We start from the raw sequence: 17,736 nt of genomic DNA on the forward strand, positions 1-17,736 counted from the left end.
GACTGGTTGCTCAGGGTTACTCACAGATAGAAGGCATAGATTTTGATGAAACCTTTGCACCAGTTGCTCGCTTGGAGTCCATTCGTTTGCTCTTCGGGATTGCTTGCAAGCTGCTGATTAAACTCTACCAGATGGACGTAAAGAGTGCCTTTCTGAATGGTATCTTACAGGAAGAAGTTTACGTGTCCCAACCTAAGGGATTTGAAGATCCGCAGTTTCCCGACCATGACTATAAGCTGAAACGTGTCTTGTACGGCCTAAAACAAGCCCCCAGGGCGTGGTATGAACGCTTAACTCAGTTCCTGCTTGATGCTGACTACCTGAGAGGCAGTGTTGATAAGACCTTGTTCCTCAAAAACGAGGGGTCACAGCTGCTGGTGGTTCAGATTTACGTTGATGACATTATCTTTGGCAGAACACATCAAGATCTAGTGAACAAATTTGTCAAAACTATGACAAGGGAGTTTCAGATGAGTATGGTTGGAGAACTGAGCTACTTTCTTGGACTTCAAGTGAAGCAATCAGAAGATGGGATTTTTGTCTCACAGAGTACTTATGCTCGCAATCTTGTGAAGAGGTTTGAGATGGAAACTTGTAAGATTTCCAAAACACCCATGAGCACAACCAGAAAGCTGTCAAGAGATGAAGAAGGGCAAATTGTGAGTGAAAAGCTGTACCGTGCCATGATAGGGAGCCTGTTGTATCTGACCGCAAGCAGGCCTGATCTTTGTCTGAGTGTCGGGCTGTGTGCTCGTTATCAAGCAAGTTCCCGATAATCTCATCTGTCTGCAGTCAAACGTATCATTAAATACGTGCGAGGTACACTAGACTATGGGATTTTCTACTCCACTGAGACTAACACAAATCTTGCAAGTTTCTGTGATGCAGATTGGACAGGGTGTCTTGATGACAAGAAAAGCACGTCTGGAGGGTGTTTCTTCTTGGGAAACAACTTGATATCGTGGCATAGCAAGAAGCAGAACTGTGTTTCACTCTCTACGGCTGAAGCAGAATACATAGCTCTTGGTAGTTGTTGCACACAGCTGTTGTGGATGCGTCAAATGCTCGCTGATTACGGTATTCATAATGACCCTTTTTCTTGTGCATTGTGACAACAAAAGTGCCATAAATCTCACAAAAAACCATGTCCAACACTCACGCACTAAGCATGTAGACATTAGGCATCACTTTGTGAGAGACTTAGTCGAGGAGAAACTTGTCATCATCAAGCATGTAGCATCTGAGCACCAACTTGCAGACATATTCACTAAACCGCTCGATCTCAATACCTTTTTCTATTTGCGGAAGGCTTTGGGTGTGTGTGAGCAATAGATTCTCTGGTCGAGGTGATAGCTGATGTAGAAATGTAAATAATCGTTTTTTTGTACAAGCTACTGACACCTCCTGCTGAGCAAGTTGTTTCAGGAAATCTTGTTTGTGGATACCAGGTCATGGAGAGCTATGATGTCCTGCCAAAAGGATTGTCACTCATGCAGGATTGAGATGCTGACACATTTCACATCTGGCACTGATCACTGACAGGATTGGCCAAAATCACCTATGAGTAAGGACCGAGCAACTAGAGATATTACACTATACCAGTCTGAACGTGTTTCTGAAGTGTGTGAATGCTCCTCAGCTGAGGGAAGGCAGCACAATGGATAGACAATGGTGATGACAACGCGTGCTAACACCACACTCTGGGTACCCTAAAAGGTCTTGACAATGTGAAAAGAAACATGATTACCTTATCTCCTGAAAGAAACGTGTGAATGCTCCTCAGATGAGGGAATGCAGCACAAAAGAGTATAGGGTCTCAGAGTGGAGAGTGTTAGTCCGTTGTATACATCAAGGTATAGTTTCTCATGGTCTGAAGAAGGAGTGGACACTCGGTTTGAACTCTTGGGTGATTTAAGTTACGGATGTCAGGTTCTCTGCACAGGTTGAAGCAGGAAGATTGTTTGTGAATAACTAATGGTGTGAAAGCACTTCGGCTGAAGGAGTGGCTGCACCATTTTGCTCTCAGGTTGATTTTTTGTGTGTTCACATGTGCTTCTACATTGTTCTTCACCTCGAGCTCTCTGTACATAAGTGAAGTGTTTTGTCCGTTTTTCATCTTTGGTGCCTAGATGTGCATGCTGGATACTGTCATGGGTCCCTTAATGAGATTCTCCATGTGTTGTCCTGTGTTTATTTTCCTGTGTGTTAAATTGATTTGCATGTGTGTGACGCAACTTATAAGGGTGTGTGAAATCTATGAGGAATCCTTTTTGGGCTTTCAGCCCATTTGTTGTTGGGCTAATGCTTTTTTCCAGTTTGTTTTGGTTTCCCGCTGGTTAATTAGGGTCAGCTGACGTTTGGTGTGCTACAAAACCTTAACTGTGTGCGACTCATCGGGAATTTCTATTCTCCTCGCCGATTTCAATCTCCACGACAATGCCCCGTAACACCAGACTTCAATCATCCAAGCTTATGGTCTCTGCCATCGAAGCTTCTCGCCGGGAACCTACGGACTCCAACACTCTTGCCTCTGCTCTTCGTCGCCACTCTGAGAAGAAGAAAGCTGTTCAGCGTTCGGGGAAGGAACAAGTAGTCATCTCCGATGAAGAAAACAGCAGCGATGAGAGTAACCATCACACTGGTGTTTCCTCTCATGCACCGGCTCACTTTGAAGATCCTCGAGATCTGTTCTCCAATCCGTTCACGCAATCCAGTGACGAGGAGATGTTTGGTGGCTCCGATGATGACCGTGCGAAAGTTTGTGCGTCATATGAGGATCATGAGACACGGTACCGCGTCGAGCGGCAACTGTCATTCATAACCACATGCATCCTGAGCTCACTCGACCTCTGCGGTATTCGCGAGACAACTTTGCTTCTGCTGCGGCTCGGGACAGGTATGATTCCTTGCGTCTTCGCTCCTTTCATGACCAGAAGTTTCTCCCACTGGACGACCACAAGCTGGATAGGGTTCGAGGTATCTTGGAAAAAGTGGATTTGACTTACACAGTGCTCGATTGTGGATCCTTACTGCCCGATTGTGGTCCACGAGTTCTATGCGAATGTGCCGGATTTGGAATATCGCAATGGGATTTATTTGATTTATTCAGGGACAGATGTACGAGTTCACACCTTACATCATCAATCACATGTTCCTGCTCAAGGAAGATCTGCCATCTGGTGAATGGGATAAGATGAATATTGATGAGGCTGTTCGTTTTGTGTCCGGAGGCCGGAAGAATCGTTGGGAGGGTTTTGGTTCCAAACATCTTCAACCTCTGTATGGGGTTCTGTACAAGCTTTGTTGTCGTAATTGGATTCCCACTACCAATTATACCACCATGGTGAAAGACAGAGTCAAGTTTGTGGCTTCTCTCATCCAAGGCCGACGTTTCAACCTTGGTCTTCTGGTGTATGAACAGATCATTGCCATAGCTCGTATGCCTGAGCATGTCAATCTCAAGCTGATGTTTCCAAATCTGATCTTTCAGATGTTGAAATTTCAGAAGATGATCCCAGGTCATCGTGGTGATCGGCCGCTCCAAGGATTTCCTCTGAAGATCACACTGGACAAGAAAGCTGGAAAAAGTTCCGATGACGAGGAATCCGAGCCTCTCCCTTCTCTGGAAGCTGATTTGGATCAGCTTGCACGATGGATTAAGCGTATCCAACTGCGTCTCAAAGGTAAGTGTTCTGATCTGCTGCATGTCTTACTTGAATGTTTTTGTTCTAAATGTGCACTCAAGCAGGGGGAGAATATGGCTCACGGGACAATGCTGCAAAGGACAAGGAGTCGGACACTGAGGGGGAGCAGCAGGGAGATGATGAAGAGAGCGAGGAGAGTGATTGAGAGTAGGGCTGAGTGAATGTGGTTTTGCTCTGATACTGTGTTAAGCATGTCACCTGTTTTGTGAAACATGGTCTATTGGGTTGACAGTTGTTTGAACAATGTCTTGTGTGGTTTTTGGAATGGCATCTTGAGTTTGCATTTGGATCTCGTTTCTTTTGTCCGTGTTTTTGTGGGTCTTCCTTGTTTTTCTAATGTTGTGTTGTTGCAAGAAGCTTGACGTGACACATTCAGACAAAAAGGGGGAGAATGTAAGATTAGGATTCTGGACGATGTATGACACACCAAGACGCGATGTGTAACACAACAGGAAGACGCGGTAAAGAGAGAGAGCATCAGGAGCAACGTGGCATCAGCTGATTGGAGTTGAAGAAAAAGATTACGTGAGGAGCAAGTCGAATCACAAGATGGAAGATATGGAGGATCGTTGAAGATCTCAGCAAGGGAAAGAGTATATTCGCCAACTCAGAAGAGGAAGGGGATATATATATATGTGAAAGAGACCTAGGGAAGGGTTGGCCGTTCACTGATTGTATTGAGAGCTTACAAGAAACTAAGTGAGAGCGATTAGGGTTCTTGGTGAGCGAACTAGGCTAGTGTGACACAACTGTTGTTGTGTGGGACTTGGGTAGATTAGGAATTGGTCAGTGTCGAATTGCAGTGTGCAAGGTCGTGTAATTCTGATTAGACAAGTCTTGAAGAGATTGTCTAAGTGATTTCTAATCAAAGGCAAAAGGTTTTTGCATTCCCAAGTGTGTGTTACATACGTCTGTGTTTCTCTGGTTTTCATTACAAACTTATAAACTTGTCTAAACATTAAATCTATAATTTGTATGTTAAGTCCAGGACCAAGAATCAAGAAATTGGAAAATATTTGTTTATATTTGACACGGCATTTTGGTTATTTATTTGGTTCACACAATCCGACTTTTTTTATGTGGCCAATTAAACTTAATTTTTTGTTGATGATAATTTAAACTTAAATTTTCAGATCAAACTAGAACTAAATAGAAAAAAAAATATAGAACGTTGTGTTTTAGAGACCAAACAAGGGGGAAAAAAATCAAACTATAGAGAAGAAAAAATTCTTTTAAAAAAAAAAAAAAATAGTCCCGGACCAATTAATTAAGCATGTCTAGAAGCCACAAACTTTGTCCTAGTGTCAGCAACATCGTAGAAATCCAATTGAATCCCGAAAACATCGAGAAGCCCATAATTTATCTCTCTATATAACCTATATTCTTGCGTACGTTCTCAATCAAAATTAAGAAACTTTTAATTAACTACGAATAAAATCTGAAATCATGAAACTCTTAGAAAAATTTGTGTATGCACAAGTTTTGATGATGTTAATGGTGATATGGGCCATGCCCATGACTTACGGTCATGGTGACAACGTGCCGATGCCTGGTCATGAATCCGTGGCTGGTGATGGAGCCAACCCACCAAATGGTGGCGACGGAACAGACGCACCCGAATCCGGTTGGCATGACGCTCGTGCCACCTTTTACGGTGACATCAATGGTGGAGAAACTCAACGTTAGTTTCAAGACCTCTAATTGAGATGTGAAGGTTTTGTTGTTACTATTTAGGAACTATACATTAGCCAACAATAACATGAACACATAGTAAACGAGACTCAATCTTTGAAAACGACCTATATATCTTTTATAAATCTCTTTAGAAGATTTTTTTTTTTTTCTTGTAAATCTTTTTGGGATATAGAAATGCAAATGCCAACATAGTTTTCTGTTTATTATTTTTTTTTTGTGTGTTCTACGTATGCATTTACATTAACATAAACAAAATTTAGAAAACGTTACTATTGAGCCCATTGAATTGAAACATTTGAATAGGGTCACCAAATATGGGGTCCCTATATAAAAAAAATGATTTTTTTTTTCAGCTTAGTATGCAGTTATTCTATATATTGCTAATTAAACAAACGAATTGGGGATTTAAAAAATAATACATACTCACTTTTTTTTTTCATTTTATATTTGGATAGAGGGAGCTTGTGGATATGGTGATTTACACAAACAAGGTTATGGTCTAGCCACAGCAGCACTAAGCACCGCGCTATTCAACGACGGATACACATGTGGAGCTTGTTACGAGATCCAGTGCGTGAATGCACCACAATGGTGTTTGCCCGGAACCATCAAGATCACAGCTACAAACTTCTGTCCACCAGATTTCAGCAAGACTCAAGACAACTGGTGCAACCCGCCACAGAAACACTTTGATCTCTCCCAACCAATGTTCCTTAAGATCGCCAAATACAAAGCCGGGGTTGTCCCGGTTAGATACAGGCGTGTTCCTTGCGCCAAAACCGGTGGTGTCAAGTTTGAAATCAAGGGGAACCCTCATTTCTTAATGATCTTGCCGTACAATGTAGGAGGAGCCGGAGATATCAAGACCATGCAGATTAAGGGAACCAAGACCGAGTGGATAACCATGAAGAAGAATTGGGGACAGATTTGGAGCTCTGGTGTTGTGTTGACCGGACAATGCTTATCGTTTAGGATCACAACAAGTGATGGCATTACGAAAGACTTTATGGACGTGACACCGCCAACTTGGGGATGTAATGGACAGAGTTTTGATGGAAAGGTCAACTTTTAGAAGAAAAAACACTATTTTTTTAGTTTTGTTTAGCTAAGGCTTGCAATTACTTATGAGGAGTGTTATTGGTATATTGATTTGTAAATATTTTTTTTTTTTGTTGTAAATTTTAATTTTCATTGTTGAACACTTAAGTGCCTTTTACTTATTTCCTTTTTGTATAATTTGCTAGCTAACTGACAAATTAATTTAAGGACAGTGGAGGAGGTATGGTCCGCATGGGCTGCATAGGGTTAAAAGTTTGTTTGCAAATAGTTCTTAATATCATTCTCGTTCTTTTTGTCTTAGAGAGTTGCCTGATACAAATTTTTTCATCTGATCTTTTTCAATGACATGCGAAAGAAATATGTTAGCTCCAAGTTGCAGCTTTTATTTTGAAGAGCAAAGGATGAGACTAGTACGCCTTGCCTAGACTGTCTAATTCTCTTGTGACGAGCATGTACCATATGAAATTTCTTAGTTTTATATAAATCTCACTATGCTCAATGATTGTAACTTCTCACTACTCAAGTAGAAGTCCTAATTGAGAAGGAACAACAAGGTTAGAAATCCTACTAATTTGTGAACAAATTGTTATAAGTTATCAATACCAATTTGCATTGTAGAAGAATTTAGACTCATCTTAACTTTGTAAAGAGCCCTAAAGAATACAAATTTCTTGGATCGATCGCTTATAGTAGTTAGTATAGTTTTTTTTTCTTCTTCTGTGGATCCTTTTTCCTTAAGATTTTTGGCGAGTGAAGAATTATATAACCATCAATAACTTCATTTTAAAGGTGAAAAATGTTTTCCCTTTTCCCCACTATCCATTTTATTTTCTTTAGCATCCACTTACAAAAACAAAAACCTTTTTTTAGCAACACTTTCATTTAATAGAACACGTAGCTTACAACAGTTCAGGAGAGAAATTCATCAGGACTTTCTAATAGGTTAGCTAGTGGGATAGGTAATCAAACTCAGTTGCTTCTACCATCAACTAGGTAATCCGTCGGAAACATATCCAAAAACTCATTTTTAAGTGATGAAAACTATTTTTAATAAAATATGAGAATTGTTACATCAACGATTTTACAGCAAACAATTTTATTACATTATATGCATTTATGCCATACAATTCTAGCTACATTGATTATATCCTATAAATTTGTTTCCATCTAATCTTCATATCGGGTTATAATCACATCCTCGAGAATCCGAATTAAACCTAGGAAGAGTTTCAGATTTAACCCATATTTCAAAGTCAAACACCAAACTAACCTCTTTTTTTTCTCTCTCCAACTTTTGCCATTTTCTCACAATTTTATCCTTCCCACTTAAACTATTAACGAAAATGCCATTATACATCTATTATTTCGATTTTTCTTTAATTTGGCTAAAGTCTCCTTGGAACTTCTAAAAACTTTTTTATTACGAGAATGCCATCTTCTTCAATTTCTTCAACCACTATGAACAACCATGAAAATGAAATAAATGCTTCTCAACCAATTTTAAAAGCTGTAATAAGTAAAGATTTGAGCTCATTCACTCATAACCTTCCTCATTCTTTCATAATTTCTTCTCCAAAACATCTGGGCTAAGTTACAATGCCAAAAGTCATGCATTTTTGGTGATTTCTGGTTACTTAACATCTGGGTTGCTTATTTTTGGTGAAATCCTGAGTTCTGGGTGCTTAAAAGAACTGTAGCCGAGCTCAATTTTGTTAAAGGTAATCGTCGCACTTCAATTTCTCCATATTTCAGTTCATATCGCGAAAGTAGACTTCTCGTGAAGTATACTGAAGTCTACTAGTCAACATAAGGTTATTTTTGCAATTGACTTTTAAAAGTAGACTTCATTAAACCTCACGAGAAGTCTACTCGATATCCTTTGAAAACAAAAAAAAACATAGTAGACTTCATTTGAAGGCTTAAGAAGTCTACGAAAGAAAAGAGGTTATTTTTGTAGTTGACCGTATTTTGACTTTTTAATGTAGACTTCTTTCTAAAGTCTACTGTTTACGTCTGCACAAGAAGTCTATTTTTAAGTTACTTTTGTAGTTTGACCAAAAACGTATAGGTCATTTTAGTGTTTGACTAAAGTTTTTTAAAAAATAAAAAATTCATAAAACTCCGGAAAACTGCAGTAGACTTCAGAAAGAAGTCTAAAAACTGTAGACTTCTTTGGGAAGTCTACTTATATTTTTCGGTCAAACTTAGAAGGAATCTTTTTTTAAGTAGACTTCACAGTGAAGTCTACTCAAAAAATTCAATTGCAAAAATAACCTATTTTTTCCGTAGACTTCTATTGAAAAAGTAAACTTCAAAAGTAGACTTCAAAAGTAGACTGTCAGAGAAGTCTACTCGTACATGAAGTCTACAATAGAAGTCTACTTTGTTAGTCAATGTATCAGTCAAATGCTAAAGTAACATTTTTGGCTGGAAGTCTACTTCTGAAGTCTACTGAAGGAAAAGTCAACGGATTGGTCAATTGCAAAAATAACATGTTTTTTAGTAGACTTCTTTAGTAGACTTCACTATGAAAAAGTAGACTTCTCCTCCAGTCTACGTTTGAAGTCTGCTGTAGAAGTCTACTTATTGCAGTTTTTTTAAAAAATGCGTTTTAGGCAAATTTATAAAGTATTTTTTTTATATTTTTTGGATTAGAAATGCTTTTTAGTAAGTAATTGAACTACCCAGTGAATTTCATTTCATTTCATTCGATATTTATTGTTGAATCAGAAGTTTTGATTTTTAAGCTACTTAGCTTATCAAAATAGACTTCTACAGAAGTCTGCGGATGAAGTCTGCACACGAAGTCTGCTTGGTATCATTATTTTAAAAACAATATTACATAATATATATAAATTTTTTATGTATTTTTTTGGTTTTGGAATGTGTGTTACGAACTGGTTTAACTACTCAATAAGTTTCATTTGTGATAAGTCGATATTTATTGTGGAATCAAATTTCTTGATTTAATAGCTAGTTAGCTTGGAAGAGTAGACTTCATCTGCAGTCTACGGATGAAGTCTGCAGACGAAGTCTCCTTGATCAAAAATTTTCATTTCTTATGTGTTTACAAGAATTTGGTTCGCAATTTTGTTTTCTAATACGGTTTATTTGTGTGTTTTATTACAGATAATTATTGAAATATTTATTGTTTACTAAAATTGAAGATGAAAGAGAAATTGTGACATTTTGTGGTGGATAATAGCAATGGTCAAGGAGGTAGAATTTTTTTTTGTTTTTTGAGTGATGATTGTACATTTGTTGAACTTACTAAAATGACACAAGATAATTATAATTTAGACAAAAAAAAAACTGAATTGGTGGAGTTAACTTTTTGAGTAGACTTCAAACAAAATTTTGAAGTCTATTAATATGCTTCTTATGTGGTTTCATTTCAAATGACATTGAATTAAAATGTAAAATTCAAGCTTTTGTTAGTACTTCAGGTTTGTTATTACCAAATCTACTTTTGTTACTTCTTCAGTTTTGTTTTTACACTAAACTAAAGTGATCTTTTCATCTTCTACATCCACACTAAAAGAAGAAACATTTGGATCAATCACATGGCCTAACATTTGGATCATCTTCTTACCAACATGAACAAACGATTTTGAATAAAGAAAATAAAAGACTAAATTTTTTAACGGTGACCGAAAGATTGTAAAAAAGATTCCAATTATATATGTATATGAAATTAAATATTACAAAAGTAATTTTATGTAAATGGTATAGTTCAGTGATACAAGCATCATCATTAGTCTTCCTCTGCGGTAACACCTGCCCTGCTGGAGCGTCTCTGCTTGGTCCACCTGTGTGAGACAGGTTTTGAGTTTTTGGCAGCTGGGGATGCTTTGTCTTCACTTTTTCTTGAAAAAAAAAAATATACATACTCTCAGTATTTCATCGAAAGGTTATTAAATACCAATAAAAAAACTTGGAAAATAATGGAACGACAAATATCTGAGCTTAATCAAACTTTTAAATTAGAAAATAAGATGAAGATATCTAAACAGACTCAACTAGCACAGAAAGTAACAACATGAAATAAACAATCTTCTGCTACAAAGGCAAGACTCAGCAGATCGTATTTCTTTATCAATAGAGAAATCATGTGTGGTTGTGACACACTGACACTGAAGCCAGATATCAAGGAGTAAAGATATACGATTTTTTTAAAAAAAGAAGTAAAGATATATGAAGAAAAATAACAGCACCAAATGCGAAAACTTTATAATCCATGGAGAGACCAAATCACGAAAGCCATCTATCAGAAACAACACGTGTAAGCTAAAATGCAATAGCTTCGTCCAAAAAGCCAACAAGGAAATAAACCAAACAGATTTTAAGATCTACAAAAAACAGATATTTAGAGGGTTTAAAGAGGAAAAAAGGAGTAACGATGATTTACCTCACACCAGAGACTATGAGGAGCGGCGAGATTCGGTAAGAGACTAAGATGAGTCATCTTCTTCAATACTCCTTCACGACTGCTTAAGATCTTGAGCTCGCCTGAATCTTCTTTCTTCAGCTCCTTCACGAGAGCTTCGTACAGCAACCATGCTTCTCTATAGCTTCACAAAGAGAATGAAAAGCAAAAAAAAATGGTGAGAGAGAAGAGAGAGCGCCGTTTTAGAGAGAGCATGTCTGGGATAGACTTAGGGATTTATTAGGGATAGTTCGTTTATATAGTAGGATAAAAAACCTAATTTTCATTTCGGTTTTGGAAAAGTTAAATTTCTTTGGTTCAATTTTGGTTTAATTAAATTTTAGAACCTAATTTTCATTGACACAAGAAATTAATTTCGGTTTGATAACATTTTTGGTTTAATATCTCATAAATTCGTTGGTTCAATTTGATTTTAAATATCGGTTAAGTTAATTTATTCGATTTTGTAGATTTCCTTGTTGATTTAATTTCGGTTCAATTTCTGGTATGGTTAATTTATTCGGTTTAATCTACCAAATATAAACACTAAATTAAATATTTTGTTCTTCTTAATTTGAAACCATAAAATTTAACTTATATTCTGAAAAAATAATTTATATGCAATAGGGTTACCAATATCTAATTTATGACTGCAAATTTAAAACTAATATTATTTTTTATTATTTTTAAAATTAAATTTTATAATTTAATTACATAGTAGACTTCATAAACTTTATTTAGAAGTCTACTAGTAGACTTCTAATAGTTTAAAGTAGACTTCGTCAGGGTTTAAACAGTAATTATGACATCCGTTTTTTTTGTTTGGTCATACAGAATTATATTGTCTTTTCACTACCATTTTAGGTTATTTTTGCTAAATGTTGCATCAGGGGTCTACTTTTTCAAAATCAAATTTTAGATTATTTTTAGCAAAAATCCCTTAAACCTAATCACATTCTCGAGGATCCAAATTAAAGCTAGATTTCTTGTCTAAAATACTAGTAAACATTTGATCAACCATTGAGTCAAAAGAGCTTCCACAAATAAAAATATTGGGAGAATTGTAAATTTAGGACACATTTTACAAACAATTGTCTCTATAAGATTTTTGAATTTTTGTCATTTTTGGACTTAATTACCCTTTAATTAATGATTACATTAATTTCAGAAATTCAAATTTAATGTATAATTTTTTTAGAAAAATTCAAAAATGCCAAATAAAGAAATAAACTAATTACCGAAAATTAGTTATGGAAAGTTTTTAAATTTTAAAAATTATTTTCTACAACACCTAGAAAACGTATTCTACATTCTATGGTTTTATAGAATATGTTTTCTATACATTCCTATACAATCTACAAAACCTAGAATCGATGTTCTACATGTTTTTCTTCATTCTACTTTCTACAATTTGTAGAATACATTTTCTATATTTTTCATTACGTTCTACATTTTACTAGAATGTGTATTCTAGTAATCATTCTTTGTTCAACATAATGTAGAACATGTATTCTATTAAATCGTTAACAGAATCTGAGAAAATCTAGTATTCATGTGCTTATCCACCAAACTAAATATTTTCCAAATATTTACTTTCTTTTTTATTTCCATGTTTTTTTTCTCTTCCACAACGTTTTTTTCTTCTATGTTTGCTCTTTCCGCTATGTTCTCACACTTTGATGAAAGACAATTTCTTCTTCAACAAATCGGCTACCTTCAAATCATAATACCAAATAAATGGAGCTCATTCAGCTCAGTAATTTCCATAAACATTAGAAACAGAAAGTATATGTACATAGTTATCTTATGTTCCTACGACTTTAAATCCACATATCTATTATCAAACATATCTGTTATCAAACACAGGAATTGTGATGCAGGTGATATGGACTTCAACTTAATCTTGATCACCAAAAAGGTCTCCTATTTATGATTTGACAATGCTTTAGAAAATTGTATAAGTAAAAGAATGGACAAATTTTTCACTATGTAGTCTTTAGACACAAGAACAGTACACAAACACGATTACAAGCCATCGAAGACATAAGAACGAATGTTTACACTTTAAAATTGATTAACTCTTGAAATTCTATTTGCAATTCCAGTGGTTCTGTATTTAGCAGTAGTTTCTTCTGCTTGAAGAATATCTTCTCCTCTCTTTGGATTTCTTGTGAATCACTACAACCTTATTCTTCATCTTCTCTGCTTACTATGCTTTCTTCTTCTCTAGTTGCTCCTGCAATTCAAACACACGTCAGACACATTTTAACTTCTCAACTTGGACTGAACAGAGAAGTAAAATAATAATACATTAATAATAAACGAATTTAATTTGTTTGGTGATAAGAATTGTCTAGATGAGTCGCCTATTTGCATGGAGCACTATATATAAAGAAGAACGTGAACACATCATCCCACGTGTCAGCTGATTCCCACTCTAGTAACTTGATTACAATCCTACAAGCTATACTAATCAAGAAAATAATGATGACAAATCTTGTTTCTTGTAAGAATGTGCATAAAGTCTCATATTCATAAAGCAAAACCTTGGCAGAGTAAGATTATATATGAACAAAACCTAACGCAAATCCATAAAAGACAAGTATTAGGAGTTTACAGATTCTGTAGCAATAGTTATGGAGTGGGTGAGCTTAGCTGAGCTCGAAAATCTCAGAGAAAACATCTCTCTGTTATGACAATGAGAACCTCAAAATAAATGAATAATAACAATCAGAAAGCCTACTCACACTGGTCACTGGGACAAATGATCAAACATCTGGTGAGCGTTGGTGATATGGCTTTCCAAAACGAAGAAGAAACGGTTTACACAGAGAGGAACATAGTCATTTCACGCCAAAATGAAAGTAGCAGCACACGCAAAGAAAGAAACGCAGAACAAATAAGGGTATTTATATGTATGTGTCGACGGGTATACATATGCGTGATTCAAACCCTTAGAATATGGAAGTCGTCTTCAACTCCAGCGAATAAGGTTTTAAGGTTTTGCAGAATTTAAAAAAAACTAAACAAAAATTACTAGAATGAAAAAAAAAATTAAAGGTAATTTTAGGATTTAATTAAAATTAATTTTACAAGGATAATGTTTAAGCTAGTAAATCTTAAAAAAACAAATGGTTTGGGAAATTGTCCTAAATTTCTAATTTTCTCAACAAAAAAAAAAATATTTACGAAAATTAATTCTTAGCCGCTTGTAAAATTTTGTACTGTTGATAGTAAAAAATTGTAGAGAAACTAAACTAAGTTAGCTATAAAATATTCAAAAAAAAAACCAATTCATTTTTATGTGGCTACAAACAAGGCTACAAGTGTGATTTGTGCGAATTTTATGTCCACGAGGAATGCATCAGCGTCAACATTCCTTCTCGTCATAAACATCCTCTCAAGTTCACATATCATCGGCAGCGAGATGGTTCTCCTTGGGCTTGTTGTCTATGTGAAAACGATTTGGATTCTACACTATTTTATCATTGTTTACAGTGTTCCTTCTTTATTTGTGTCTTTTGTGTGAGAAAACCTCTGATATTCGCACCCACTAAGATTCATGAGCATGAACTCCACCAACTACCAATGAAACTTTCCTTCACTTGTGATGCATGTGGGTTATGCACTACTAATTACCCGTGTATTTGTCTTCAGTGTTGTTTCAAAATCCATAGAGAATGCATCTTCTTACCACGTGTTATACACATCAGCCGCCACGACCACCGCATCTCTCATGTCTTTCCTATTGGTCATGGGAAGTGGACTTGCGAGATATGTTATGAGGATGTTAATGGAAATTGTGGAGCATATTCTTGTTTGGTTTGCTCTTATGTTGCTCATTCAAAATGTGTGAGATATTTTCGCTATTGGGATAAGCAAGAACTTGAAGGGATACCCGAAAAAGATGAAAAAGAAGAAAGTAAGCCATTCGAAGTGATAGATCAAGACCTAATAAAACATTTTAGCCACGAACACAATCTGAAGGTGTCATCAATATCATCATTAAGATTTGACGAAGATGCCTTACCTTGTGAGGAAGATAAAAGTTGTTATGCATGCACAATAAATTCTGAGTTGGGTTACAAATGTACACAATGTGATTTTATTCTTCATGATGCAGGCGCTAATCTCCCTCGTAAGAAAAGGTATTTCCTTTGCATAGAAAAACTTACTTTGTTCCCCAAAGTTCAGCCGCATTTTATGAGGCACTGGAAAAGCTATTTTTCTTGTGCTGTTTGTGGACGTTATTGCACTGGTTTCATGTATACTAATAGTAAATTCAACTTCAAGATTGATGTACTGTGTGCTTCGATTTCTGATGTGTTTAAACATAAAAGTCATCCACATTGGTTGTTTCTATTTATTGATGGATTAACAGTGAGGTGTGAAGGTTGTGACTTGTATATTGGGTATTATCTGCATTGCAAAGGTAAAGATGATTGTGGTGGCTTCAATTTATGTTTCAGATGTGCTACTTTACCCACATTGGTGAGACACAAATATGATGACCATCCTCTCTCTTTATATTATGGTGAGAAAAATGTGAATTCTTTATATTGTTGCGGGATATGCGAAAAGGAAATATATTCAAAAGGTTGGTTCTATAAATGTGATGATTGTGGCTCTACTCTTCATACTAAATGTGTATTCAAAGATCTAATACACCCAAGACCTGGATCCAGTTTAACATTTTCTGAGGGTAAAATATTTGATTTGCTTCCTACTAATCGTCTTTCTCGGCCGATTTGCTATTTATGTAAGACCCGTTGTATGGGTGATGTTGTTCTAAACTATATGGTGGATAAAAATTTATTCAAATGCGGCTCCTGTACCTTTCCAGAGACTTGATGGCTAGATCGTGAAACGCACATTCCACAAGTGTATTCCAACGTTTAGTACTAAAATTGGTTTCTGAAATGTATGATCATATTTTACTACTTATCTTGTAAAAGTTTTATAAATTTGAAAATTGTAATGATTAAAGAAAGATAATAAAATAGTCTTTTCAAAGATGTAGTTAAAAAAAACTGATTTTTATACAGAGGCTAGAAAAACTAATGCCATATAATTTGACACATTTGCTGTTTACGAGGAAAATCTAACCACTATGTAGAAATGGAAATAAAATTATTAAAAGATATTAGGAGATATTAGGTTTATTAGACCTTGTATAGTTAGTTATTAGAATTATTAGAGTAATTTGTTCCACATTGCTAGTTTCTAACTCAAGGTCGACTAATGTACTTATATATATATGTGCCTTTAGGCTGATGAATAAATCACTTCCGCAAATTACTTTGACATGGTGTCAGAGCCTAAGACTACATAAAGTTTTGGTCTAGCTCTTGAATCAGAGTCTAAGGCTCTATAAATTTTTCGTCTAGCTCTTGATTCAAATTCTTGTTTATAAGTCGTGGTTTATTGGAAAAGCAAATCGACGAGGTCTTGCTCTTTTGTTTTTGGTGAACTTGGACCGACGAGGTTCGGGATTTTTGTAGAGCCTTAAGGGCTTGGGATTTATTTATTCGGTGGAGAAACCTTGGGAATTTCTCGGTTTTTTGAAAATATGAGATTTCAGAGTCAAGGAATTAAGTGTTCTTATTGTTCGAAGTATGGTCATGATGTGAGATCATGTTATCAAGTATATGGATATCCAGATTGGTGGCTGGAGAAGTATGGAAAACCTACGAAACATGTGTCACACACTGAAAAACGTGTGTCACACACGGAGGCGTCACAGGTTGATCCACAGGCTGTGGCAGGGCTCAAGAAAGATCAATGACATAAGCTTGTTCGATGGTTTGATTCGAGATTAGAGATAGCAAATCGTGTGAGTGATAACACCTATACAGATGAGTGGATTATTGATAGTGGTGCGTCGCACCATATGACGGGTACGTTAAGTGGTATGTTTGATGTGCATAAAGTTTCACCATGTTTAGTGGGTCTGCCTAATGGAAATGTTGTGGTTGCTGATAGAGAAGGAAGTGTGGCATTGACGGAGAAGTTAACTTTGACACATGTGCTTTTTGTCAAGGAACTCAAGTGCAATCTCATCTCTGTGTCACAGATTATTGATGCAATGAATTGCATTGTGTTGTTTTTCAAGCAAATGTGTCGGATACAGAATCTTGCTTTGCAAATTCTGATTGCAGTGTGTTGTAACAGATGCAAGAAGAAAACAATAAACGTAAAGATCACACACAGATTTAACGTGGTTCACCAACGATACGTTGGCTACATCCACAGACAAAAGAGACTGATTTTATTACGGAGACAGAAAATTTCAGAATACATCAGAATTTAGGTTAACATATTTATTTATAGCATAAACCCTAGTTAACCTTAATCGCAATTGGGCTCACTCACTTAGGCCCATGTAAGAACCTTCATGCAGAAATAGCGGCCCAAATGCACGCAGACTTCTACATTGCTCATGCAGGCTGTAGTCGTCCACATCAACTTACATAGCATGTAGATCTCGACATCAGCTTTAGGATGCAGAACGTTGCACTCAACTATTTGCTCAAACAGATTGTAAGCTTCAACATGCAGCGTGTAAACTTACACAAGCAACCTCAAGACGTAGCATGTAAGCTTCAACATGCTGCAAGTATCCTGCATACTTGATCACGCAGGCTGCATGCTGAATCCTGCAGCCTGTATGATTGATCGTGCAGCCTACACGCAACTGCACGCATCAACCCAAATGCAGTCTGCATGCATCTGCACTCATCAACGCCAGGAAGCTTCTACGCTTCAGGATTCAAGGCATACCAACAAATCTCCACCTTGACTTGAATCCTCCAGAAAGCTTCTTTCCTACATGAATTCAATGCGGAATTCACG

The 17,736-nt window shown here is 36.3% G+C and overlaps 2 protein-coding genes and 1 long non-coding RNA gene across 3 annotated transcripts; 2 read left to right on the top strand and 1 right to left on the bottom strand.

Moving 5' to 3' along the window:
• Window positions 1-5,150: 5,150 nt before the first annotated feature.
• LOC18022597 (expansin-A24) lies at window positions 5,151-6,471 on the top strand. Its single transcript, XM_006405579.2, has 2 exons — window positions 5,151-5,385; window positions 5,855-6,471. The coding sequence occupies exons 1-2, from the start codon at window positions 5,151-5,153 to the stop codon at window positions 6,469-6,471; spliced, it is 852 nt and encodes a 283-aa protein (XP_006405642.1).
• A 3,640-nt stretch (window positions 6,472-10,111) lies between these two features.
• LOC112088532 lies at window positions 10,112-11,114 on the bottom strand. Its single transcript, XR_002900529.1, has 2 exons — window positions 10,867-11,114; window positions 10,112-10,324 (listed from the first exon to the last, which is right to left on the bottom strand). It is a non-coding gene; the product is annotated as an uncharacterized LOC112088532 (long non-coding RNA).
• Window positions 11,115-13,600: 2,486 nt separating this feature from the next.
• On the top strand, window positions 13,601-15,735 carry LOC18022598. The gene is made up of 2 exons (XM_006405580.2): window positions 13,601-13,799; window positions 14,147-15,735. Exons 1-2 carry the CDS (start codon window positions 13,601-13,603, stop codon window positions 15,733-15,735), a joined length of 1,788 nt encoding a protein of 595 aa, XP_006405643.2.
• Window positions 15,736-17,736: the final 2,001 nt, after the last annotated feature.

This window comes from Eutrema salsugineum, unplaced genomic scaffold (genome assembly GCF_000478725.1).
Source record: "Eutrema salsugineum unplaced genomic scaffold, Eutsalg1_0 scaffold_14, whole genome shotgun sequence".
In the NCBI taxonomy this organism is placed as follows: Eukaryota; Viridiplantae; Streptophyta; class Magnoliopsida; order Brassicales; family Brassicaceae; genus Eutrema; species Eutrema salsugineum.

Excerpts from the sequence above, each read along its gene's own strand:
- LOC18022597 (XM_006405579.2), top strand. The coding sequence starts at position 5,151 with ATGAAACTCTTAGAAAAATTTGTGTATGCACAAGTTTTGATGATGTTA. Across the intron at positions 5,386-5,854 it reads CAATGGTGGAGAAACTCAAC|AGGGAGCTTGTGGATATGGT; the intron begins GTTAGTTTCAAG and ends ATATTTGGATAG.
- LOC18022598 (XM_006405580.2), top strand. The coding sequence starts at position 13,601 with ATGAATAATAACAATCAGAAAGCCTACTCACACTGGTCACTGGGACAA. Across the intron at positions 13,800-14,146 it reads ACAAATAAGGGTATTTATAT|TTAGCTATAAAATATTCAAA; the intron begins GTATGTGTCGAC and ends AACTAAACTAAG.